General features: G+C 41.8%; 1 protein-coding gene across 4 annotated transcripts in view; it reads right to left on the bottom strand.

The window, feature by feature from the left end:
* Positions 1-583: 583 nt before the first annotated feature.
* Positions 584-26,764, bottom strand: part of wnk3 (WNK lysine deficient protein kinase 3) — a 37,781-nt gene continuing 11,600 nt past the window's right edge. Inside the window, exons 3-25 of one of the 4 annotated variants that reach the window (XM_035905493.2) lie at positions 21,279-21,451; positions 20,630-20,850; positions 19,461-19,618; positions 19,166-19,254; positions 18,829-19,048; positions 18,282-18,597; positions 17,976-18,094; positions 17,705-17,872; positions 13,953-17,231; positions 13,626-13,669; positions 11,355-11,484; positions 11,121-11,237; positions 10,930-11,031; positions 10,777-10,822; positions 10,523-10,675; positions 8,410-10,421; positions 8,084-8,189; positions 5,981-6,066; positions 4,923-5,260; positions 4,554-4,789; positions 4,369-4,464; positions 4,111-4,274; positions 584-3,793 (exon numbers count right to left, since the gene is read on the bottom strand). In XM_035905493.2, the coding sequence (XP_035761386.2) occupies positions 3,239-3,793; positions 4,111-4,274; positions 4,369-4,464; positions 4,554-4,789; positions 4,923-5,260; positions 5,981-6,066; positions 8,084-8,189; positions 8,410-10,421; positions 10,523-10,675; positions 10,777-10,822; positions 10,930-11,031; positions 11,121-11,237; positions 11,355-11,484; positions 13,626-13,669; positions 13,953-17,231; positions 17,705-17,872; positions 17,976-18,094; positions 18,282-18,597; positions 18,829-19,048; positions 19,166-19,254; positions 19,461-19,618; positions 20,630-20,850; positions 21,279-21,451 (8,928 nt within the window). In that variant the 3' untranslated portion in view covers positions 584-3,238. Of the gene's footprint in view, positions 3,794-4,110; positions 4,275-4,368; positions 4,465-4,553; positions 4,790-4,922; positions 5,261-5,980; positions 6,067-7,942; positions 8,190-8,409; positions 10,422-10,522; positions 10,676-10,776; positions 10,823-10,929; positions 11,032-11,120; positions 11,238-11,354; positions 11,485-13,625; positions 13,670-13,952; positions 17,232-17,671; positions 17,873-17,975; positions 18,095-18,281; positions 18,598-18,828; positions 19,049-19,165; positions 19,255-19,460; positions 19,619-20,629; positions 20,851-21,278; positions 21,452-26,764 lie in introns of all 4 variants that reach the window. The other 3 variants (XM_087834354.1, XM_006785616.3, XM_006785615.3) reach the window with 3 other exon arrangements.

Below are 26,764 nucleotides of genomic sequence, written 5' to 3' on the forward strand. Positions count from 1 at the left end.
TCTGGCACTAACAGATATATATACACTGCCAGTCAGACTAGCAGTTTGGATACACCTTCTCATCTACATTGTAGATAAATAGCGAAAACATCAAATAAATGAAGCAAGACATATGGGAGATATGTAGCACAAAAAAAGGATAAATAATTATATTATGTTTTATATTTTAGATTCCTGAAATTAGCAAGTCTTCGCTTTGTTGACAGCCCTGCAAACCTTTGGCCTTCTCTAAATGAGCTTCTCTAAATGAGAGAATGTCAAGGGGGTGCAGTAATCAAAGGAAAGAGTGGCTATTTTGAAGAATCTAAAATATAAAACATGTTTTGACTTTTTACACTTTTTTATTTACTACATAATTCGATATCTGTTCATTCAGTTTTGAGGCCTTCAGTGGGAATCTACAATGTAAATAGTCATGAAATTAAAGAAAAAAACTTTTGATTAGCAATGTAGCCCAGGTTTGACTTGTTTTACAAATGATTATTGTGTTTTATCATCATAATAACACATATATAAGCATATATATGAACATCCCACGTGCCCAGTGAACTTACGGTACAAATAAACCTCCTATACACTGGTGTCATTTGATGTTTGACATCATTTATTTTGATTAGTTACAAAACATAAATAAAATCAACAGATGAATTAGTTAGAATTTACAGAGGCTAAATCACCCGCAACATACATTATTCCTTTAGTTTTCTTTTCTGCCCAAATGTACTTTTTAACCATGGTTCTCAATCGTGCCATTTTGGGAGCCCCCAGATTTTCTGTTTAATTTGTATTAATTTAATTTTAATTTAATTTAATGTGACCTAAAGCTCAGTGGGAAGGTGAGGTGTCATTGCTTTATGTACCATCTGGGCTGCAGTGGTTCAAAACTAAAATATGATGGCAAAATAACCAAAAATGATCTGAATATGATCCGGAATGAGCTTCGCCTGTCAGAGTTAAAGCAAGACAGGGAGTCCCACGTAAACATGGATGAAAACCAGTTTTCTAGTTTCAAATAACCTCTGATTTGTAGCGGGGAGAACACAATTTTACAATTTGTACAACCTCATTCCAAAATACAAAAATAATCTTTGTCTTTTCGATAACATTTTGGTAACACTTCAAGGACAAAGTCAGCTTCTCTTCATGAGTCATAATCATTAAGCTGTAGCTTGTTAGATGCATGTTAGTATCAGACATGACAACACACACACCTCCACTAATAATGAACTACAGTACATCTCTGTGAAAACGTGGGTAGTCTTGAAAAGCAACACATACTGAGTACTGTAAATTTATATTCTAGATTATGCCGCTTCTGAACAACCATACCACTTGGCATGAACTATTCCTCTTAACCACTCGTGTTTCATGCCTTTGATTTACATTTAGCAGTCTTTGTCTGTTAAATCACCTGTTTTCTGTGGCACACAATCTATTATTAATAAATCAGAAATACCGCTTTGACTACTGGCTATTTATTAGACCAAAAAAATGTATTAACACCTAACCATCGATGGTCTAATGTGTGTATGGCTGATAAGCTGTCAGAGTGTACAGTAATATATCTGCTGGTGATATATTACTCTGAATGTCTGCATCTACAAAATGAGTTAAGAAATCAAGAAATGAAGGATGTTTGACTCGAGTAAACCTTTAGTTGTGTGCGTAAAGCACAGTGGCCCACATTTCATCTTCTGATCATTGAATTCAAACAGGCTATATTTAATAATTAAATTGCTCACAATTGAAACAAGGAATTTGTACAATGCCAAACAAAGCTGACACATGAGCATGTGAGGATCTCACATTGGTGTTGAACATCAAACTTAGAACTGGTGTATGACTGAAGAGCTCACTTGTTTTGTTTCTGTTGTTTTCCTTTTCTTCTTCTTCTTCTTCTTTTTTTTTTTTTTAGAAAGTAAGCCTAAAACATAGGCAGCGTAAACAATTCCACTTGAATACAGGGACATTTGAGAGGCTGCTTTGATGCATGAATTAATGCAATATACCAGGACTATTACAACACTTTGTCACACAGAAAAAAATAAACTCACACGCTCACAAAAATGCAGTATCTTTAGAAAAAGGCAATATGAGAATACCTTTATAATTTAGTTAATGATAACTTGGCAGTTTTTTTCTTTTCCTTTTAAATCGTCCTCTTCAGCACTGGTATAGATGATATGCAGCAGAAATAAAGGAAAATGTCAAATGTGAAATCATATCATATTGAAAGCAAATGTATATGACTTGTTACCTCAATGGGCTGCAAACAGTAACTGTGAGATTCATGAATATACAGCAAGTGCAAGCAGTTTGCACTAGGCGAGTCAAGCCGGCCATAAAATCATGCAGTCCTGGGTCGAAGGCACCCAAATATTTACTGAACAGAGATGGCAGATTTGAATTTACCATCATATTATGGATTCATCTGGTCATATTAATTTTGTTACAAACATAAAACAATAGAAAATCAAGCACATGCTGTACAGGTACACGACACCTCGACAGTGTGTTTGTTTGCACTGCAGTTAAATGGATAGCCGGATAAGTGCTGACCTCTGAAACATGCTGCTGTCAGTTTGGGGTTTTTTTTCTGATTGCCTTTGAAACACTTGATCTGTAGGCTTACAGTTTTAAAATAGGATGAACAAAATCCCCTATGCATCAGGTATTAATCATTGTGCTTCTACAAAAATATTTTATGCCTTAAAGACAAATGAAAACAATACGTGCTGATCAATTTAGATGATCATTACTAATTGCACTTTTAAAAATTGATAGTCCTTTCACTGTAAGCGTTGACAAATCCAAAGAAAAATGTCAACGCCGTCAAATATTTTGTCCTTCTCGTCTCTGCTTAGGGAGATTTCAGGTCCCGCTGAGTTGGTTTGCAAACAAAAACGTTAATGTTATCTTGTGTCCAAAGACAGAAGTGATATGTACTCAAATAATCCACCCACACTCATAAATGCACACACTCATACATCAAAGACTTTATACAGCTCAATACTGATTCAGAAACCCCAGCCATGCTCCACATTACCCTCTGCCTGTACATACTACAACCTATCACCTTTCTTTCACATTCATTTCCCATCACATCCACAAGTACACTAGAACCCATATGTCATTGCAGTCACAACTCTCGCACACGTACACAGAACTAACGCTCTAAATGGATCTGCTTTACGTCCATCTCTTGGACCTTCATATTGGCCTCACACTTCACCTGGTTTCATTTCTGTCCCAGAGGAAGAGTAGAGGTGGGGGGTGTTTGGTGAATTTTGGCACTGGTAGGTAGAGCAGCAGTAGAGCACGATGAGGAACAGGTGGAAGAGGGTGAGGAGCAGGAGCAAAATGCCCCACCAGCAGCAGCAGCAGCAGCGCTATCTGTGGGTGCAGCGGTACCACTACCAGGCAGCAAAGATGTAGCTGTGGACACTGGTGATGTGGGCATTTGGGAAGGCAGCAGCGGTTGGCTTTGAGGCTGGGCGATGGGTGGTGTCTGTGATAAAGACTGAGACTGCATGGGAGTTTGCATCAGGGGCTGTGGTATCTGCTGGCAGAGTTGGGACTGTGGATAGCTAATCTGCTGGAGGGGGAGAGACTGATGAAGGTGTAAACTTTGCTGCATCTGCGGGACTTGAGCCATGTGTGTTTGTGGTGGAGGTCCTGGAGAGTGCAGGGTGGACAGGCTTCCTCCACCCGTGTAATGGGAAGAGGGTGCCACAGTCAAACTGGCAGGGGTTGTGGGCGCCTGTGCCACTGGAAACCAACCTGGGGGAGCCACCTGCACAAATATAGCAGTAAACACTTAGAGACTATGACTACAATAACAAAACAAACCTTTTGGTACTGTTGGCTCAAGAAACTGTCGAAAACTCTTAAAGCTTTCTGACTTAGTTGTATCATCGTCACCAAAAACCATGAAGAATTGTTTGGTAATTCAAAATCACACTCAAAAAAGATTTTATTCCTCTCATAAACAATGAGCCACAGTTTTCAGTAAAATGCATTTGAAATATATAAAGTTTATTTATCCAAATAATTAATTATTAAGAAAGACATGCCTGATATACCAACAACACTTTTCATGTGTAGTCCTACCTCAGTTCCCTGGCTCCAGCCTCCCAACTCCTGCACCTGCTGAATCTGCTTAATTTGATTCAGTGAAGGCTTAGGCGGGGTGGTGCTCACCGTCTCCTTTGTCCAATTATCAACAAGTTTGTGCAGCTCGTCTGTGAATGTACTTTTTCTTAGAGGACTGTGATCTGTGGAAAAACAAGGCGACTCGTTATGGCACCAACTGACATTAATTATGGTATGCTGACCCGATTTTTGTAGCACTACTAGGATAAACCGTACCTCTTTTAGCAGGTAGCGTAGTAAGGTGCGCTGGCTTGCAGTACAGTGAAAGCCTATTCTTTTCACTACCTGAAAAGCTGCTTGACTGCTGAATCCCTGGATGAGACATACAAGACACAGTTTCGCAGAGAGCAGATATAAAAAAACAAAACAAGAAAGTGAGGAAGAAATAGTAAAAGCCTCACCAGCATGTGTAACTCCATTGTTGTCTACGTGAGAGTGAGGCCTGGGCCGAAACTTTGTTTTGGTTGGCCTGGGCCTGCGAGGTGAGAGGGCAGGGGGCGCTGCAGGAAGAGGAGGGGTACGAGATAGGGAGGCAGGCAGACTCTGTCTTTGGTCTTTGAGGGAACGAAGCTGTCTGTACAGCTCCTGGAGCTCTCTGTTCTGCTGAGCCTGAAGGGAAACCACCTCTTTGATGTGCCTACAGAGAAAGAGAACGGTTATGAACTGTGGGAAAGAAACAAAAATAAACGGAGACACAAAGAAGAAAATTCAATAAACGGAGAGGCAAAAGTCTTGTACAATAATAAAACTTCTTTCCCTTGTTGACTTACTTTTCTCTGAGCTTGTGTAATTCTTTCCGCAGGTCTTCATCCTCCAGCTCACTCTCATCATCATCATCACTGCTTCCAAGGGGTGAGTGGCTGTGGCCAGGACCTCGAGCAGCGTGGGCCATTGATGGAGTTCTCTTACTTTCTTCTTTATCTCCTTCCTTTGCCCGAGATTTCCTCCTCTCCCTCACCAAATCAGGAGACACTGGCGAGCTGTCAGTCTGCCTGTCATCTTTCTTAGTCTCAGTCTGGGTCACAGAGAAACGGCCAACTTTTCTGTGAGTGCCACCATGGCCCGACGGTCGATCCTTTGGAGGAGAGGTCTGGGGCACTGGAGTCACCTGGTGATTAATAATGTGGGAAATCGTCATTGCTTGTTTAGACCAGGGCTGCAACGTTTTGTCGGCATAATTCATGACTCAACTATAAAAATTAGTTGATGTAAAATTTTACTGTCAACGCTTCATATGCTAATACCAAGTAAATGTGTTTTTGTAACTGCAATACACTCCAGGAAGCTATGGGGGAAGGATCACCTATATCGTCTGCCAAGACTGCAGACAATACTAAGGAAAAAGAATGTGGTGCGAACTACAAAACAGGAGGTCAGCAGAAAATGGAAACAGATGAAAGCATTTCACAGAAAACAAGCAAAGTTAAATGCAGGCTGTGCAAAGCGGAGCTTTCCTTTCACAACAGCAATACTGCCGTGCACGAACATTTAAAAGGCTGGCCTCCTGGAGCTGTGACATCAACTCTGAATGGGTCAGTTTTAGAAAGTTAAGTTAGTTCGCCACACTGATACCTTGTTTATGTAAATGTTCGTACTGTCATGTTTATGTTAGCTTAACTGTCAGAAACTGCTCAGGATGATGCTTGCTAAGCGTTTCCTGGGTCATTATTTTGACCTGGAAACATGAATATGAAACATTAATCGATGACTAATCAACTAATCAAAGAAAAACTGGCAGATTAGTCGACTACCAAAATTTTTGGTTGCAGCCCTAGTTCAGACTGTCCCAAAGACTGAGGCTAACAAGAATCAGCTAATGTGCTCCTACCTGAAAACGTCCTTTAAAAGGCTGCGGTGGATTAAGTGGTGCTCCTGCCTTTCCATCTTTAAACAGCTGACTGCTTGAATCTGCTTCTGATAATGAGAAAGGGATGAAAACAAAAGGGATAGACAAGGACAAAGGTACAAAAACACAAACACACGTATAAAAAACACACAAATGATGATACAGACATACAAGAAAGGAACAGAAACAGAAAAATGCACATGACAGTGAGACATACAAATGCAAAAGGACAGACACGGAGAACAAACACAAAGGCACAGTGTTAAGAATTGGCCATTCAAATCACAGGACATCGTGACTTCTTTAACATGCATGCAAGTCTGTAAACTGTGTAAAGATACTTTCTGTGGATGTCAATTTTAAAATGAGGTCTTTGTGAATTTAAAGTTGTTAAAAAAAACTTCGTGAGGTGTGGGGAGTAGTGGTAAATGCATTCATTAAAAGCAAAAACATATTTTAAAATACCAGTTAAATACAGTATAGCCCACCCACACATCCACTCTCTCATTCTCACCAAGTCATCACTGCTCCACCCACTCATTAGACAATGTAGCCCAATATCACATTTAAGATCTCTGTCAGAGCAACAGTGATATTGGTCAGTGTGTTTGATGTTTGGGATTACGACATTAGAGTGTGTACATGGATCACCACAGCCATTTTTAAGGGAAAAATAAAACATAAAAATCAACATAAAATATATACAGCCTGGTATATGTGTTACTTACAGGTAATGGTCCATTATTAGTCACGCGTGTAGAACATAACATACATGCTCATGCATGTGCTCTTGTAACAGAAGATCTAAGCTACTGCTACACACTTTACACACATAAACACGATTACATGCAAGATGACTGGAATACTTGAAAAGCATGATGGAAAGCCTAAACGTGTGCAAAAGAGCCCGGCAGTAACTTACAATCCTTTGGTAATGCACACACTGTATTCTAACATTCTTCACTATATATTTTACACTTACTTCACTACAGCTACATCATATATTATTGTTTTGGAGCAGTGCTACTGTGTATGAGTTTACAGGATAAGCCTATATGTATTCTGAACTACAAACAATTACATAACATCGGCTTGGTAACTTAGCATCTATGCTAATTACATAACATCGGCTTGGTAACTTAGCATCTATGCTATCGGCTTGGTAACTTAGCATCTATGCTAATTACATAACATCGGCTTGGTAACTTAGCATCTATGCTAATTACATAACATCGGCTTGGTAACTTAGCATCTATGCTATCGGCTTGGTAACTTAGCATCTATGCTAATTACATAACATCGGCTTGGTAACTTAGCATCTATGCTATCTGTGTAATGATGTGAGTTGCATTACGCTGTCTACACTGAGTCAGCAGGTGCAGTTGAGATGATTGTTGCTGGCAGTGCCTGTGGACTTGGGACAATGAAGGGAGGTGTGATGTGAAGGAATATTTCCTTGGCACAGGCACAGCTTGTCTTTACTCCATAGTTCATCAGCACTGGGAGGACATCAGATTTGTGATGCCAAACTCTTCCTACACTGTGCCAATCTCCCACCCTCCTCTACGCTCCACTGTTCTCGCCCCTGAGTGAGCAAGTCATGCAAAAAGAAAGACTGCCAAGAAAATGAAATTTAGTAAAAAGGAATTTAGGGGAAAAATCAATAAATAAAAACAAACAGTAATGTATGCAGTGATGTCAACACTAGGGACTTACAGGGGGGGACTATAACCAAATAAAAAAACATACATAAAACAGTATTATTTAGCTGGAAACATTAATATCCATTAACATTAACTTTAAAGCCTTAAAGGTTAAAAAAGTTATTTTGCTATGTTAAAATTAGTACTAGATATTAGATTTAGGTCCATGCCCCAACATCCCATTCTCTCTCTCTCGCTCTCGCTCTCTCTCGCGCGCGTTTACTCCCTAAAAGGACGCTACCTTGCTGGACTCTGGGCTTCTTGAACAAGCTGGCGGAGTGACGCAGTTTGCATGCCCAGTTTTTGAATTTTCGAGTCCAGGATTTCTTGCTAACAGGATTTCTGATACTAGGACATGTCAGGTTTAGGCCAAAATATCCACCTCCTGCATTGTGCTGCTGCTGTCCGTGCCGGAGGGGGATCGGTTGCTGATTGGGGGGCCATGATGCGTCTCCAATGGCACTGGTGTCAGAATGTGAGGGTACAGCCTAGAACAGTTAAGACAATTAAGAGTGGCTGCATGGAGTTGAGATATAAAAAGAAACGCAGAGATACTCAAACATTTATATAATACAAATAATCGCGGACAGCTGAAACATCGTGGAGTCACATTTACACACTGAAACAGTACAATAATTATAATTCACTACAGTGAAAGACAAACTGAAGGAGAATTCACTTGAAATCTAATCTGTGGTATTCACTCACAAGAATGGTTGGTTCTCCTGGTACAGGTGGGCGTTGGTGCCCAGCAGAGTCATCCTGATTGGGAGGCAGAAGAGGGGTGGGTGGGCTGGATGAGACAGAGGTGGTGAGGAGTCGTGGGCCAAGCTGCTGCTCCACTGGGTCCAACTCCATAGAGTTTGGCACCTCTTTGGAAGCTTTCTCTCCACCTCCTTCTCTCTCTGGGTCAGGAGAGGTGGAAGATGAACGGGAGGTGGTGGAGGAAGTAGTGGAGGATGAGGACTGTGGGGAAGTATCTGAGATGGAGGCAGGTGGGGGGAAAGATGAGTGGTGGATTGACTGTGGCTCTGATGACTCATCACCACCTGCTGATGTGGAGGCAGCTGATGTTGGGCCAGAGGTAGCTCCCCCAGCCAGCGCTGTCCCACTGCTGTATTCCTGATACAACAAATTCCTTAGCTTTTCATCCAAGGTTTTTATGCGGTTGTCTACAAATTCAATTTTGGGGGGGCCTTCGCTGTCTGACTCGGCTACGGAGGAAGGTTGAACAGGGGATGGCGTCATTACGTGGGAGAATGTGGGTAAGGGGGTGTCAGCAGTTCCCAGATGCAGAGGTGGCAGAGAGGAGTCAGAGGAGGGATGAAAGGGGGCAGAATAACTCCCCGTGTCCTCTGTGACACTTGTCTCTCCCGTGGACACCTCTGACTCTGACATCTGTAAGGAGGACTGCTTCTGTAGTGGAAACTGCAGCTGTTTGAGGGGTGTGTCCACAGCTTTAACCATCTCCTGTTGTTGCTCAGTATATTGTGATTGTTTCTGTGCCTGTATGTGTTGTGATAACAGCTCAACAGGCACTTGGGTTTGTTGTGGGACCTGCTGTTGTGGTACTGGGCAAACATTTAGCTGTGTCTGCTGCTGAAGAAACTGCTGACTAACTGATAGGGGCAGCATTTGGTTTTGATCTGGGTTCAAAATTGCAGCACCCATAAACATCTGCTGCTGTTGCTGCTGTAGCTGCTGCTGCTGTAAGTGTAATGTCTGTTGTAGGTTTAACTGTTGCTGCTGTTGATCGATGTGGGCTTGTTTGGGGGGCAGTGGACCAGCAGGACTCATAATCTGCTGTTGTAACTGCTGTAACTGAGGCTGCTGCAGCAACTGTGGGGCAAACGTTGATGTCTGCTGTTGAACAAGGGGTTGTTCGGTTGGCTGCTGAGGAAAAGGTGGCAGAGGCAGAGACTGCTGTAACACCTCTGAATGACAATGCTGAGACATTCCCTGCACCTCAGTCAGCTGTTGTTGAAGTGGTATTTGTGTTTGAATTAGCTGCTGCGGATGCAGCTGCTGGAGAGACTGCTGAAGTGCTCGTTCCTGCTGTAGTGGTACTTGTTCGTGGTACACCTGATGTTGGGACTGCAGTTTCTGTTGTGGTGACGGTACTTGCTGCTGTGATGCAGACTGTAGCTGTTGGTGTGGCTGTTGTGGGGCTGGTTGGGCTACTTGGGGGTATGTCTGCTGCTGCTCTATGCCAAGTTGGCTTACAGTAGAAGGGATGACTACAGCAGGAGAAGGGGAATGAAAAGAGGCTGAAGATGGGTCCACGGCAGACATACGGGGCCTTGAAGCAGAGATCAGAGTATCATCTACACTTTGACTCGCAGTGGAACAAACACTGGTTCCAGGAGAAGTCAGGTTATCAGGATGAATAGTGATGGGTGAGGGAGACACAACAGCAGGAGCAGTGGACAAGCTGGTGAGGTTAGCATCGGGAGCAGCAGCAGATGTTGCTGTAGTTAAAGGAGCAATAGAAAGTTGGTCAGCAGAAGCTGAGATAAGGCCAGCTGAGATGGTGACAGGGACAGAGGCTGGTCCAGGCCTGGTTTCAGGTGCTGTGTGATGAGCAGGGGCTGCGGTAGCAGAGGGGCTCATGGAAGTAGGTACTGAAGCAGTGGAGTCTGGGGGGGAGGTGGCAGAAAGGGTGGGGTAGGAAGGAGAGCTCATTCCACTCAAGGACTCCAGACTTTGGGATCCTTCACTTTCTACAGCCGCAGAAATGAACACGGAGTTAAGTTTTTGTTATGTGGCCAAATGGGCCATGTTAATAAGCCAAAGTAATAACACCGACTCCAGGAGTGCTCACCTTTCTCTCTTTTAGGAGACTGGGGAATCCTTGTCTCTGCAGTGGGTGATGGTGTGGTTGCTCCCTGACTGGACAGAGAGTCTCTGTGGCGGATAGTCTGGTTGATAAAGAACCGCCAACGTCCCACTGGGGAGGAATGGGGCACTGGGTCCACTGAGAAACCGTAAAGATTGTTTACTGTTTACTATAAGTTGTAAACATCACATAGAACATATTCCCATTCTACCAGAACATTTGTGTATGCTTAAACCTACTGGAGTAAGTGGGAGTGCTGACTTGTAACTGGTCAGTCGATCCAGTCTAGTACGAAAATAAGGATTTATCATTTTGTATATATATTCACGTTTTCTCAGATTCAGCATCATTCAAACAAAACAGAAAAACTAAAGAGGATAGACCGATAGTACCTCTGAATGTGTCTGAAGAATTTCATGGGCTTTCTTAACGATCGCTCTGAGCTCCTCAACAAATGTTTCTTTCTCCACATCAAGGACAAAGTCCTCCTCCACCTGCAAAGTTTTATCAAACGGCAGTCATCAAAAATGAAAACAATACTTTTCAAAATAAGTGCAAACTACAGGAATATACAGTAATGTACCATGTACTCTGCTATGTCCTCGGGTGCATCCCCTTCAATGTCAAACTTAAATGTCACCATCTTGTTGCTGTGAGTCTCCAACTGACAGTCCACCATATTGTCCCCACTGCCGGACACCTATTAAGTACAAGACAAATAATCGCATTTATTCTTTGCTATTAATCTTTTAATATCCATGAATATACTTTATATATAGTAATAAAGTGGGTGTTGGTGTTTCCTATATTTTTTCACCTGAAGCATGCTCAGTTGAAACTGGTGTTTCTCAGACTTCTGGCTGGAAGCTCGTCTCTGAGACTTAAGTTTCTCTAATTTTCCATTCGCTAAGAGCTGCAAGGGGTCTTCGCCACTGGCTGGTATAGACCTAAAGGTGTCATGGAGATTAGAAATTGTATTGTAAATCTTAAGTGTGTATAAATGTATAAACTCAATTATGAAAAAGTAGGGATACTGTATAGAATAAAATAAAAAACAGAATGCAATGATGTCCAAATCTCAAAAATCAGGTCATTTTGAATTTCATTGGAGCAACATGTCTCAAAAAAGTTGGGACGGGGCCCTGTTTACCATTTGGTAGCGTCCCCTCTTCTTTTAACAATAGTCTGTAAACATCTGTGAACTGAGAAGACCAGCTGCTGAACTCTTGGGAGAGGCATATTGTCCTATTCTTGTCTCATGTAGGATTCTAGTTGCTCAAACATCCTGTGTCTTCTTTGTGGTATTTTTTATTTCATGATGCATTAAATGTTTTAAATAGGTGACAGATCTGGACTGCAGGTGGGCCTCTTCAGCACCTGGAGTCTTCTACTAAAAAGCCAGCGCTGTTGTAAAAGATGCATTATGTGGTTTAGCGCCGTCTTGCTAAAATATGCAAGACCTTCCCTAAGAAAGATGTCATCTGAATGGGAGCATGTGTTGCTCTAAACCTGTATACATGTTTCAGCACTGATGGTGCCTTTCCAGATGTTCAGGGTTATTATTACATAGGCACTAATGTAACCACATACTGTCAGAGATGCAGGTTATTGTGTGTATTGTGTATTTTGTTGTACAGTTATTTTATTTTTCAACTTTAATTTATATATTTTATTTTATTTTATTCCTTCCTAGTTAAATTTTACCCCTTTTTAATTTTCATATTTCAATTATCTTATTCATAGCCTTTTCTTTTTTTCTTTAGGTCACGAGCAGTTGTCTAAGCATTTCACTGCATATCGTACTGTGTATGACCGTGTATGTGACAAATAAAATTTGAATTTGAATAACAAACTGGATGGTCCCTTCCCTATTTAGTGTGGTGCCTCAGCATTCATGTTTCCCATTAAACTTTGTTTGTCACAGACCATATTTACACTTTGCCTCAGTCCATTTTAAATGAACTTTAGCCCAGAGAAGATGTCTGTGTTCCTGAATCATGTTTACATATGGATTATCCTTCGCATAATAAAGCTTTAACCTGCATTTGTGAATGGCTGTCCAGAATCATCACTGGTAATAAGAGCAAAGTTCCTGTCTATGAAGCACAGATCAAACACCAGTGTGTCCGATTCCAAATGTGGCACGTTAGTCAGAGGCCCAAACAGAAGCAAACTTCTCATTGTTTTCAATACCGGCAGTTCTATGCACGAGGACTCTGACCCTGAGGGTCAGACTGTCAATGAGAAGAACATCCAACAAAAACCACCTGAACTATGGTTTCTGTCAGCGTGTTATTGCAGGTCAGCACACAGTGCAATGGACTTTTCTGGCTGAACCACAACAACCAAAACCAAATACTCCTGACCTGCCAAAGAAAGATCACTGAGACTATGCATTGTTACCCAAAATGAGCCTTTAACCTCCTAAGACCCGAACTCATTCACGGCATGCATTTTTAATTTCTCTTTGATATTTGGGCATATAGGGACCCGATGAATGTAAAAATAAAGAATTACCAATTTTTTTTTTCCTAATTTTTGTTTCTAAGAAAAATAAGAGCCACATATGAGGATATTTGTTTAAAATTTTGATAGAACAGTAGCAGCATAATGTCCTCGTAGGTGGATATCAGGCCCATGTAGAGCAAAATTGAGTATTTTGGTCTAAATAACCCAAAATGTGATGTCCACATATGTGGATGCCAGGTCCTAGGAGGTTAAAGATAAAGGCTTGTCATTTGGCCACAGTGTTTAAAATCTAGTGCAACACAGGGAAAAATGCAGAGGAGTCTTCCACAAATGATCTAATAACATCAGCCATGTTCGAAGCAGTTTAAAGGCTCTCACTCAACATTTAATGTGAAATTGTAAAGGATTCAAATGTAAAACATTATTACATCATAAGACTCTTTTATGATTTCTAAAAAACATAATCTTTTTGCACTACTACTTAGCTGCAAAATGAATTCAATTTAAAAGAAAAACCAAGTCTCTGAGTATGTTTTAAGTCCTTATATGGCAAATTACAGCTTCACTCAGTACTGAGATTACATTTATATGGAAATCAGACTGCAATGATATCACTTACCCTGATGAAGAATGACGATCTGCACTTGTCTTACAAGGACCATCCTGTAGAGTGACATATATACAAACACGCACACAAACCATGCCAGCATGAAGAAAAGAATGCAAAAATAGATTAGCTATGTTAACGGCAAGTAAAGCAATGTGATTATGACAAATGACATATAGGACATGTTCTGTGAACACTTAGGAATCAAAATTTGTTAGTATGAATCAAAAAGGTGCAGTCAAAGCTTATTTTCAAATATTTAGATTTAGCAGTATTCTTACTTATTCTGCCAGCATGTCAGTAAAGTTATTATCAAATTTATAAAGCAAACTTTCATACTTCTTGTACCTGAGCAATGCCCAGCAGGGAAAGGTCACAGTCTTGCAGCGAGCCTTGGGTCAGTTTGGGTTTGGGGGCATTAGAATCAAGTGATTGTAGAGCAGTAACAGGCAGAGGGGAGGTGGGCATAAAGTCGACTTGGGCTGGTAAGGTTACCTGGGCTGCTGGTGAAGATGTAGGCAGCTCTGGAGCAGGGGCAAGAGCAGGATAGGTGGATGGCAGGGATGTAAGAGATGATAGTGTAGAAGGACATGAGGTATGCAAAGGGCTTAGGGGCACTTGCTGTGTAGGAAAGACAGCATGGGGCAAAACAGGCTGCTCAGATATAGGCGTCTCAGAGTGTGTCTGAGTGTGTATCTGTGTTTGAGAGTGTGCTTGGGCCTGATTGCTGGCTTGTGTTTGTGCGTGAGCTGGTGGCATCTGCGTGGGATGGTGCTGTGGAGAAGGAGGGGCACCTAGCACTAGGTGGCTATACAGAGACAGGGTGTTGCCCTGGGACTGAGGCTCAGCCACATTATTGGGGCCTAATTGTCCGGGAGCAATGGTCATTAGAGGGGAAGTAGGTTGACACTGTGAGGGAAGCTGACTCTCGTCAAAGGTTATCAAAGCTGGTTTTAGAGGAAGTGGTTGCTGAACGGGAGTTGAGCTGGGTAGTGCCGGTAGCTGGGTCTGTGGGGGTGGCATGGCGAGAGATTGCTGCACGTGAGAAAGCTTCTGCAGCTGTTGTTGGTACTGCTCGGTATACTGAGGAACAGCAGGCTGGCAGATGGACTGAATTACTGAAGGGTCACCCTGAACAACTGGATGTAGTGATCTTTGGCCTGGGACGTGTGCTTGTTTGGTCTGTATAGGATGAAGAGGAGCAGCTACTGAACTGAGACCATCTGTTTTAGTTCCACAACTTCCAGCTGAGCCAGGTGACAGAATCATCTGCTGATACTGGATTACTGGGTGCTGTTGTTCCAGCCGTTGGGTAATATGAGTTATATCAGACTGTACAGGTGGTATGGCTTGCTGGGTAGGGTGAGGGACATACTGACTGGTCAGAGGACCAGCAGCAGACTGAGCATGCAACTGGCTGGCTTGCTGGCCTTGAGTTTGTTGTTGGATCTGGGGCTGGGTGAGCGCTGGCATTTGAGCATTTTGCTGAATAAGAGTTTCATGTTGAATCTGACTGGGGATTGAAGCAACTGCACCTGGAGGCTGGACAGTAGTTTGACTTTGTTGACCCATCATTTGAACATCAGCCTTTGGGACCTGGCCATGCAGTGGCTGTGACTGAGTAAAGGTTGTGGTCAGAGGATGAGCCTGGATTGGCTGAGAAGTTACCTGACTCTGTGTGGGAGTAACAGGCCCAGGGTAACTACTCTGGGAAGGAACCTGCTGGCTCTGGATGACTTGTGTGTGTCCCTGAATCAATGATAATGGGTTAGTTACCTGGCCCTCTGTCATAGCTTGAGGTGCTTGGGCTGCAGACTGAGCTATAAACTTGGCTGGGCTCTGGCCTTGGTTCTGGGGCTGAGCCTCACTTTGTCCTTGCTGTGTAAGGATTTGAGCTGGGACACTTGCAGGCGTCTGAACAGTAGTAGGAATGATCATGGGCACTTGGCCCTGAGATATAATATAAGTTTGGTGATGAATGACCTCAGTACTGACTGGTGCGCCAACTGATATGTGAGGTTCCATTACAGATGTGTGCTGCTGTGGTTGGGCAACAAATGCCTGCTGCTGCTGCATCAGTGCTACTTGCTGCTGTTGCTCTATCATCTGAGAAGCATGAGGTGTAAACTGAGTAGAGTTCAGTTGTGGGATGCACATCTGCTGCATATCGGTTGGTTGATGATGAATCTGCTGCTCACTGTTGCTTTGTGGCATAGGGACAGCTTTGTGTTTTTCAGTTTGCTGAAGTTGAATGATGGAAGCTTGCTGCTGCTCTTTAAACTGCTGCTTCATTAGAGCCTGTTGCTGTAATCGTTCTGCTTGCTGTTGTAACAGGACTTGCTGTTGACGCTGCTGCTCTAACTGTTGCTGCAACAGAGCTTGCTGCTGCTGCTCTATCTGCTGTTTGAGTTGCGCCTGTTGCTGCTCTTGTTGCTGCAGCTGAGCTTTCTGTTGAAGCTGCTGCTGCTGCTGTAGCATTAACTGCTGTTGTATCAGCGCCTGCTGCTGTTCCATTTGCCGGATCAAGGCCTGCTGTTGCAGTTGTTGTTCATTCTGCTGCTGCGTCTGCTGGGGATGCTGCTGCAATACAATTTGTTGCTCGTTTCGCCCGCTTTGTTGCTGATTCTCTGTTTCCTTTTGTGTTCCAGTTTGGCGCTGTCCAATTTGTTGATATAACTGACTCTGTTGCTGTGAAGGAGGTTGCTTTGGTTGTTGTTGCTCTAACTGATGCTGAAAAATTGGTTGCTCTTGCGGTCCAAGACCTTGTTGCTGCTGCTCTTGTTTCTGCTGAATGAGAGCTTGTTGCTGTTGATCCAACAGTTGCTTTTGTTGAAGCGCTTGCTGCTGCTGTAGCTGGGCTTGCTGCTGCTGTTGAAGCAGTGCTCTTTGTTGTTGCTGATCAAGCTGTTGCTGGACATACAGCTGATGTTGTTCAAGCAGTAAAGCTTGTTGCTGCTGCTCTTTTTGCTGCTGCTGTTGTAACAAAGTTTGCTGTTGCTGAAGCTGTTGTTGTGATTGTAGCATTATCTGTTCACAGGGATCCCCTGCTGATTGCATAGCTCGCTGCTCCATACCTGTTTGTGGTGTGAACACATGCTGCTGTGAAGCCGGCTGGACGTGTGGGGCAGACTGCTGTACACAGATCTGCTGCTGAGTCTCAGACTGATGTTTCTCGATGGACGTAGCTGAAAGGCTGTGTTGATGCTGTTCTGTTGCAGGCTGAGCGGCAGTAACTTGTTGTTGTTCAAGCTCAGCTGACTGCCCCCCTATTTGCAGTTGTGGCTGCTGCTGCTGCAAATGAAGAGTGGAGGTCTGGGGATCCATTCCCATCTGTTGTTGTGGGACAATAGTCTGCTGGGGGATCACGACAGACTGTGTTTGTTGGGGTGCGGCCTGGGAAATGATGTCAGTGATCTGCATGGGAGTGGCAGGGTGTTGGGTCTGCTGAGCGTGGGGCACAATTGTCCTTGCTAGTCCAGCAGTATCACTGACTGGCATGGATGCAGTGAGAACATTAATGGGTGCCTGTGGGGAAACAGGTGGTATGTATGGCTGTGAAGGGGCAACTGATCCGTGGGGAGTGGCGGTTTGAAAATCATCTGATGGGAATGTTTGTGACTATTGAGTGTCAATGGCAGAATGATGTTTGGAGTTGAAAGAAGGGGGAAAAGAAAGTAGCAGAAAAATTGGGTTAAGATTAAGCTTTGGAAAGAAGCATCAATTATCAACACATTTAATTTTAATCAGGGTGTCCCACAGTGCTTTACAGCAGAGGTTGGCTGCCTCCCCACAAAATTAACCAGAATCACAATTTCACACTCCAAGGTAATATAGCATTTAATGAGAGAGACATCTCACCACCTCTGACAAACAACTTCCTGGGGGAAACCCTGTGTAGTGTAAAACCAGATGGCGAATCTCAGATGATTATGAGGATGATTTATGTTGGCACAAACAGTTATTATATGGAAAAGAACACATTAACATTAATGTTAGCCTTCATTGCCCCTATGTTATTATTATTAGGCTGTCAGTTTGCACATTATCACCATTTTCACCTGAAAGTATTGTTGAGGTACACTTGGTGATACCTGCGGAACCACGGTACCGGAGTGAAGAAATGTCTGACCCATGGGTCCTCCTCCACTTTGTCCTAAGGACATGCTTGTCATACTAACGCTCGGCCCAAGAGGTAAAGTAGCAACACTTGTACTCTCACCAATGGGGGGCATCTGAGGATGAGGCAATGCACCAGTGCTCTGTTGTGCAAGAAAAATGATGAATACATATATAAATATATATATACAGTATTTAAGTTCAAAAAACAATCATTTTATCAGTAAGATATAAAAATACACCTACAGATGCAACTGTGGGTAATGAGGTCTGTGAGTGGGTATACGAGTCCCCCTGCAGAGAGTATGCCTGGCTCTGTCCACTTGCATAAGATTCACAGCTTGCAGATCCGATGCTCTCCCCTTCTGAGTAGTTGAAGACATTTAAAAAATAAGACACTATAAAAATTCAGACTACACAAAAAGTACTTGTTCAAATCATATTCATGTATTTTAAATTTTCATTTAAAATGTCACCATTATAATTGTTTCCTATGGATACATTTTGATCAGCACTGGCACATGGGATATGTCACTATGGAGCACACTGTACCTGGCATATTTAGGGTTGCCCCACTGAAAATATTTTGCTGCCTGACATGTTGGTCCACTTCAGGAAGCTCCTCGGACTCCTGCACTCCCCCTCCGTCTCCCGTGTGTCCAGCTGCCCCTTGCACCAGCGAGGATGGGTAAGATGGATGAGTAAAGGTGTAGGAAGTGAGAGTGGAGTCTCTTCGTTCTTCAAAGCCCTGCTGCTGAAGGACCTGCTGCTGTCGACGCTCCCTTGACTTTTTGATTAGGTTCACTCTGTCCCGGATGGATTTTCCGACCACTTTGGCATCACTTTCATGAAAGAAGCCTGATTTCACCTGTAATGTAGAGAGGCAAAGACAGAGTAATTAATTAATGGGCAAATGTCAGCAGAGGAAATCTAGATCAGCTGGAGAAATCTTGATGTGGCTGATAGATAAAGTGAAGGGCTTGTAATTCCTAACCTGCATTTAAGCTTTTAAGTATCAAATCAAAGCCTTTCCCAGTCAACAGTACCTGACACCTACGGACCCAATCAGCTTGTCAGGCATTAATTATTCCTGCCTTACCATCTCTAGAGCCACTTCTTCAGCACTATCATTCTCCAGGTCATAGCTGAACTCAATGGCCTCATTGTCCTTGTGCTTCCCCTTCAGCTTCTTGGGGTCTTCAACCCAAATTCGGAGAGCCAGGCAGTCCTGGATGCCTGTGTCCTCCTCAGCTAGTTCCACCCGGACGCCTGTGTCCTCCCCAAAGAAAGCATGGTTCAGCAGGTCTCGAATGGAGAGTCTGTCAAGAAAGGAGAATTCGATGATAGAAGAGACTGGGACGTTTAATGATCACATTACCAGTCACTCTGCATAATAGAGTGGATGCCATAGTGTTATGAAAGCAAATTCTGCTTACCTCTGGCTTTTGTTCTGACGAATGCAGCCTTCAATGATCTCTTTGATCTCTGGGTCATTTACTTTGTCAAAGCTGGCTGGTTTTATACCCTGAAAAAAAAGAAACAGGAAATTCATTGTATTCTACAGGAACTTATGTAATTAGGATTTTAAGTCCTGGATTTAACAATTAAAACGTTTTCAGAGTTCAGCCAAATAGTTTAGATCCCAATTAAATAAAACAACAATCAGTTAGACCCTTATGCATCATCACCACAAATGCATAGAGTTTGCTTGCGAATATTTCAAAGACTCACGCTTGTGACTTTGCGATAGATCTGAGCAGCATTTTGGCACTCAGAGTAGGGGTACTCTGAAGTAGCCATCTCCAGCATACACATCCCAAAGGCATATACATCCACAGACTCATCGTAGTGCTCCTCATACATCTCTGGAGCCATGAACTCCGGGGTTCCTGTTCAAACCAAACAGTACTCTATGACAACCCAAACATCTAAATATTATTTCACTACAGATTAGAGTTTGTATTTACAGTGATGTAATACCCTCCACAAAGCAGAAATTTCCTCAGACTCAATGTAAGAATTTTCAAACTGATAATAATCTACTTACTCATCATCTAATTTATCTTTACTGGGCACTGCTTCTGCAGGTTAAGAGAGCTGGCATTTCATCATCAGTGCCCTCTTTCTACATTCACCACTAACATAGAAATAAACTATACGTCTACTAGAGGTGGGAATCACCATACATCCCACGATACGATATTATCACAATACTTAACGCACGTTACGATATTATTGCAATTTTTTAAAATATTTTGCGATATTCAGATTCTGTACATAAAGGTAAACTTTATCAATATTCATTTTCTCTAATATCAAAGTCTCACACTCAGTCTTTCTCTCATTTCAGTTTTATTGTTGACAAACTGAACGGTTTGTATTACAGTCTAGTCCAACTTAACTGAATCAACCATCTGGTACAATTATAGCTATTCTGAACTATGCAGTTTATGAAAACTATGCAGCCCCTTCAGCAACTGAAGAATTTGAAAGTAAATTAAAACAAAATATAATTTTACATTAAATAAAAAAGTTTTAAACTTAATTAAAATAAAACATGTCTTAAATTAAAATAAGTAAACTGTCACATTTGGACAGTGAAGGAATGTCAGGATTCTTGCTCAGAAAAGGATCAACAAGCTCTGAAGTCAGAGCACAAAAACCTTTTTGTAACAAAATATCGATTTCTGCTGTACCTGTATCGATACATTATTAGCAAACAAAATATCACCATACTACACAGTATCGATTTTTCCCTCCACCCCTAACGTCTACTGAAGTTAAGTGAGACCTTTGTAAAATCTCAGTAGTGCTGAATGCAGAGGAAAGGCCTTAATCTTATAGAGACCGGGCATGAGTGATCTAAAAAGCATTCAATCTATAAACTGCAAGCAGCCTACCTATAACACTCTTTGCAAAGGAGGTCCTCATAAGAGTGGCCAGTCCCAGATCACCGATCTTGACTGATCCTGTGGGGCCTGTTATAAAAATGTTGTCACACTTGAGGTCCCGATGGACAATTGGTGGAGTCCTGGTGTGAAGGAAGTGAAGGCCTTTCAGAATTTGCCTGCACCAACTTCTAAGGACCTTGGGTTTCATCACCTTAAAGCGCTTCAGGTAACTGTGGATAGAGAATAAAAGTAATCAAACTACAAAGGATATTGTAATAAACAACCAATAGACAAAACGTGTCAAAACACTGACAGCGATAGCGAAATATTATGAATTACTTATATTTCCTGAATTTTAATGTGTTGTGATAATGTGATGACACTTCACCTGAAACACATTATAGATCTCTGTATAAAGCAACACATCTGTCCAAATTAATAGTACATTAACTCTATGCACAATAAAAACTGTGTTTTGCAGTATGAATAATCTCCATTCATCAAATGCATTAACAGAAGTGAGTATCAAGGTGTTGGCAAGACAAACAAATGAATGTGGATTAACAAATTTTATAGATTAACTGAAATAATTCATTTTTTAGAACATAATAAACATAGACTCAATAATAGCGATCTGTAGCAGATAGGTTACACTAACGTTTTGAGTGTTCCTGATGTCATGAGTTCAGTGACTAGTACAATGCACTTCTTTCCACGAAGTACAGACTCCCAGGAATCATAGAAGCGGACGATGTTGGGGTGCTGAAGCCCCTTTAGCATCTCTGCCTCTTCTTTGAAGCGTTGCTGCTCTGCCTTGGTCAGCTTGCGATCCTGAAATAGGAGGTACATGTCACGTCATGAGCCTCAGCATCTGTTTCACTCCTTTACTCCGTGACTACTCACAGGAACCCAAAACGTAAGCCTGCCCTGGACAGCACTCCCATAATGAAGCAATAACACCTACTGCCACTAGATGGTGCTAGCAGCATATAGATGTAGCTCTGCAAAGACAACACCCAGTCACTGGCTTTATAAAACACATTTCTACTGCATCTGCCACACATCCCTAGTATGGCGGACAGAATGGCTGTTGCAGAAATACAGTTCACTGGCACAAGCAGCTTCCTATAGGAACAGAGATAGCACTGACTAATCCCTCAGTTACACACTGGTATATAGTCTTTTGCAATCCCTAAGATTGATCGCATAAGGTTTTTTCTTCTGTTGTGAATATATAAAGCATGTTTGTTTTCTTCTTTTTACATTTCCAGACATTATACTGCTTTTTCTTAAAATACTAACACTTTAATTAATATAATTTGCTGTACTCTATTCACATAGAAAATACACGAACATGAAGTTCCCAGCAGGTGGGAAAATGTTTCAGAATATGCTATGTTGTGATAGTGATTCGAGAATTTATTAAGAGTCACATAAAACTGTCAATTAAAGCATTTCACAGTGAGAGATGACTTTGCTGGCTCCGCTAAGTGAGTGTGTATTTTTAGACGTTGTCATTAACAACTGTTGCTATATCCATGTATCCGTCTTTTCAGGTATGCGGTCATTTGAGCTTTATTAACCTTGGACCTGCTATTTCAGGGAATTATGACAGGTTTAACAGGAAAGTTACGTGTCATGGTTTTGTATTATTAAAAAAATCTAATTTTATGCCATTTATGCAAAGAACTTAGGAAGAAATAAAAACAAACAATACAGTATGTTTCACTTATTATCAATGGGGAAGTTGGGTGGCAGCCACTACTGTGTCACAAACAGACCTCACTATAAATAGAAGTCATCATAACACTTGGTTTCCACTAATCGATTTCATTGATGTTAAGCTTGCTTTTCCCCCACAAACCCCGCCTCCCCACAGGGAGGTGGAGTACTGCAGATATTTGGACACAGATCAACAGATTTTCATGTAATGTCGATATCCTGTTATACAGCCTTCTGTCACTTTATATATTGATATACATTTTTCTGCCTACACTAAAAGCTCTGTACTTATTTTTTCAGAGCACCTTTGCTCTCTGTGTCAATAGTGGTTTGGTGTCCTGTAAATATTAAGCAATCTCTTCACCCTCCCCTCTCAACGGAGAAGAAGCATCAACAAAAAAGCTGCTCCTTTTTGCACTCACTAAGAATTAGTTCCTCAGAATAGCTTTGCCCTTACACCTTCCTGTGTTTACTACTAAGTCTGTCATGTTACTATGTATGAGCATTCTTATGCAAATGTGAGTCTCAATGCTGCCTGCTTCTACCTTTTCTCATATTTTCGCGTGTGCTCATGCTGTGCTGTATTTTGTCAGGGAGTACTGTCTGTGTCCTCGTTCAGAGCTCCAGTCTACCTCATTGTCTGGCACGCTGTGAAACAGTGTGACTGTGTCTGTTGCCTCCTTAGCGTCTATTTTGTCTCCCCACAGAGCATTGCATCATCAGCCACTCTTAGGGTCAGCAAAGGTTATTAAGAGTTCAGTTAATATCTGTCTAGACGTACTCACACAAGCCTACCGCCCACTGTGAACCAGCTCACACATTCACACTGATATTCTCATAAATGGAGGGACAGCATCAATGAAGAAATCCCTCTAAGTGTATTATTAATAAGCCAAAAGATCACAAAAGTCTGATATTGTTCGATTAATTGGTGATTATAAATCGGTTATTGCTGTGAAGGGCTGTCTATCACTCTGTGTTGGGACGGTGATGCAGTGACATTGTGTCCAAGGTGAATGCTGCCCTTTCTTCCACCACCCTGAGATGCTGAATTAGATTAACGGTCAAAAATATAAATGGATAGATATGACAGTACAAATAATGCATTAGTAAAACAGCAATTTGCAGACAAAGAGTTTGCAAACAAAATGACAAATAGACACCAGAGGGAAAGAAAAACAGTTGCAGAGCAATTTGTTAACCATTAATTAAATGACAAAGCAACATAAACACACAGGCAGTTCCACATTTCTGCTTTCAAATAGAGAAATCATAAAAATTCAACATTTACACGTATACTGTGTAAATAAATACAGATGGAATGACAATGAATTTAGTTCCAGCACTGTTATTCTTAATACTTTGGACCGTTAACAAGAAAACTCAAAATTATATGCACTTGTTTTTCAATGTGTACACTGGAAAAGGTGGAGAATAGTCATCAGGATTATGAATAAAACTTGTACACTACTTCCTACTGTATTTATTTTGTTTGCTTGTCTACTATATTAGTTACCCAAGCATGGCAGAGGCCAGAAACCTATTGTACTCCTAGTGTCAGTCTTCTATGTATGATGTATGATTTGAAGACTGTGGAACTACCAAAAAGACAGCAGTAACTCTGGGTAACTCTGGTTAAGCAGTTAGAGAAGTAAAGCTGAGAGGGTTTGGACATGTGCAGAGGAAGGATAGTAGATATACTGGATAAGGGATGGTGTTACAGAGAAGGATGCTAGGAATGGGGTGAGACAGAGGCAGTTGATCCACTGTGGTGATCCCTAAAAGGAGGAACCTTTCTCTTTCAGAAATATTTCGATATTCAGTTTTTAGTTAAAGTGTGTCATAGATGGGCCCACAATGGTAATTGTAGAGAGACTGTCTCAGACATGTGAAGTAATTATTTCACCCTGCATTATAATGACTGATTTTGGCCATAGTTACTGCACAAAATATTTAAGTATGTAATACTTTGTAATGCTCCTCTTATTTTGTTAAAACTTTCAACATCATGTAATTTTTTACATGGTGCATCTGTGGCAGGGACGTCAGTACTATAGATCAGTAAACAGAATAAGATCTAAGCACCATGTGCACCGTGAGATTTTTTTTGGATCAGACATCTGGTAGAGCAGAAGGTCAAGCCGCGGGTTATTAAGTAGCCTCATAAAACACCAGGGTAAATGGGCAGGATATAGCTTACAAAGTACATAAGTCGACGGCATGAAGCTGGGATCATGAATGCACCATGTGAGTCTTAAACCATCTATTTTGGCAAGCACTGTATGGGTATCACATACACAGGGTTATATTCTTATCTGAGATGGCTATAGCAGGATAAAGGGGACTAATTTGGAGCGTTATTCATACTGAAGGCGTATATTTATACATTTATCAGGGTGCATGCACCGTATCTTGTCCTGCAGTTAGCGTTTTAAGGTGGTGGATGGCTAAGATTAGATTACTCTAAGCTCCAACAGCCCAAACTAACAAGACAGATTGCTGCAAAAGGGTTGCCTGCATACCAGATTAAGACTCCAGGCCAGTGGGCCAGGTTTACAAAGATCTATAGAAGCCTTTAGCCAACACGCAGGCCTTTACCACTACAAGAAATGTGTTCAATTGTTTCTTGTTTTACTGTTGTGCAGTGGTAGAGACTATACTTTTATACTATAATGTCTACGTTTTTGTTTTCAAAACAAACCAAACTTTTTGCTAGTCCCACATTCTTCACAGATTTCTGGTTCGGCATGTTGTCAAACCAGACACGTACTCTTCAGATGAAATGGTGTGATAACTGACTGCTATCTGACCAAACAGATTATTTTCAATGTGCTGCCTTTGACAATTATCATACCATAAAAAATGGATCACCAGTGCTAACCTTTTATTGATTTCTAATCAAGCTATACAGTTAATGGTAGTGTTATGCGGTTAATGTTTCCAGCAATCAATAGCAACTGAATCTCTGGTTGCTGGTTAGGTAATAAAGACTCTGGGGGGAGGATACAGCCCCAGGGACACTTGTCAACTATCAGACCCAGCAAATATGTGCCTGGCCAGTTTGATTAGATTGATCCAATCGGTCTAGTCAGTTTGGCTGTAGTCTATTTGATTTAGCCTGAACTAATTTTAGTCACCCATCATTACTATGTCTTTGCTTTTCCTGATCAGACTGGTCTTTCACAATGAGAAACAACAAACACAATCCCGACTCCTCCCTTTATTGTTTTTATTGTTATCATATCAGACCAACCCAAAGAAGTATATCCAGAATAAACACCTTTTGCAAGTCAATGAGCATGTTGACGTTCACTAAGATACTTTGATCACTGCAAAATTGACAGTTTTTAATAGAACATATACAATATGACAGTTAACAAAAAAAATCTGGCTGGTTTTTAAAAATCTCTTATCACTTCCAAACTGTTAGACTTGACTGCATGCAGTCTTTACCAAGCCAGCACACATGGCACAGTGTTTGGAGAAGGCAGCCTCCTAAGCTGACATTTACCTTTTGATATGGAGCTAAAATTCTCTGAAACAAAACAAGTAAAATCACCAAACCCAAAGTGGTGACTATTGTTAACCTCAGTACTAAACGCTTGTAGTCTTGTGAATGTAACTGGCCTGGGGTGTGCTGGACCTGTCTGGGATGACTGGGTTGAACCAGTCTGGTTTCTGCCTCCCGAGTTATGCTGTCTGTGCAGGATTTTTGTTCCAGCCTGACAGGCACCCACTGTAATTAACTCCCTGGATCACTCTGCATGCTCACTCAAACAGACAAAAAAGTGATGGGGGAGAGTACGGGTGCAGGGGGGAAAGTGGGGTGAGAGAGAAAGAGAGAGGGAGGGTGACAGGCAGACACATACAGTGATATGTTGACACAGACAGACAAGAGGGCAACAGCTCCCAGTTATGGGATTCAAACAAACACATATGGATGGCAATATACGACTGAAGCAATAGCAAGGTCGATGTACAGCTCTGCTCTGTGAGGTGTGGAATTCCCTGGGAAAGGGAAGGAAAGAAGAGGGATAGTGTCCACACTGTGAACTTTAATTACCCACTCATTCAAGCTGCATTTGGACAGCTAATCCCCCGGCTTCCCTTTCTTTATGGTCACAGGAGGACAGGAGTCTGGTGCTCCCAGGCTGCAGTCTCACAGTAAAGTGGACAGCATCAAACAGCGTACTGGCTAGTCATGTACAAGTCATTTATCATCCTGTTCAACCTATATAGTTGTTATTGATTCCCTGTGTTTTAAAATAGGACGACCACTGTTTGAAGTTTTTTTGACATTGCACACTGCATTCGTTATTAGGACCAAATTAATGTCCCACATCAACTCTGTCTAATCAAGCGTATCATTGCCATCACGGCTTGAAGTCATTATTATTATGATCACTTTTGTTTAGTCAATGG

Source organism: Neolamprologus brichardi, chromosome 20, assembly GCF_056152115.1.
Source record: "Neolamprologus brichardi isolate AB-2024 chromosome 20, ASM5615211v1, whole genome shotgun sequence".
NCBI lineage: Eukaryota > Metazoa > Chordata > Actinopteri > Cichliformes > Cichlidae > Neolamprologus > Neolamprologus brichardi.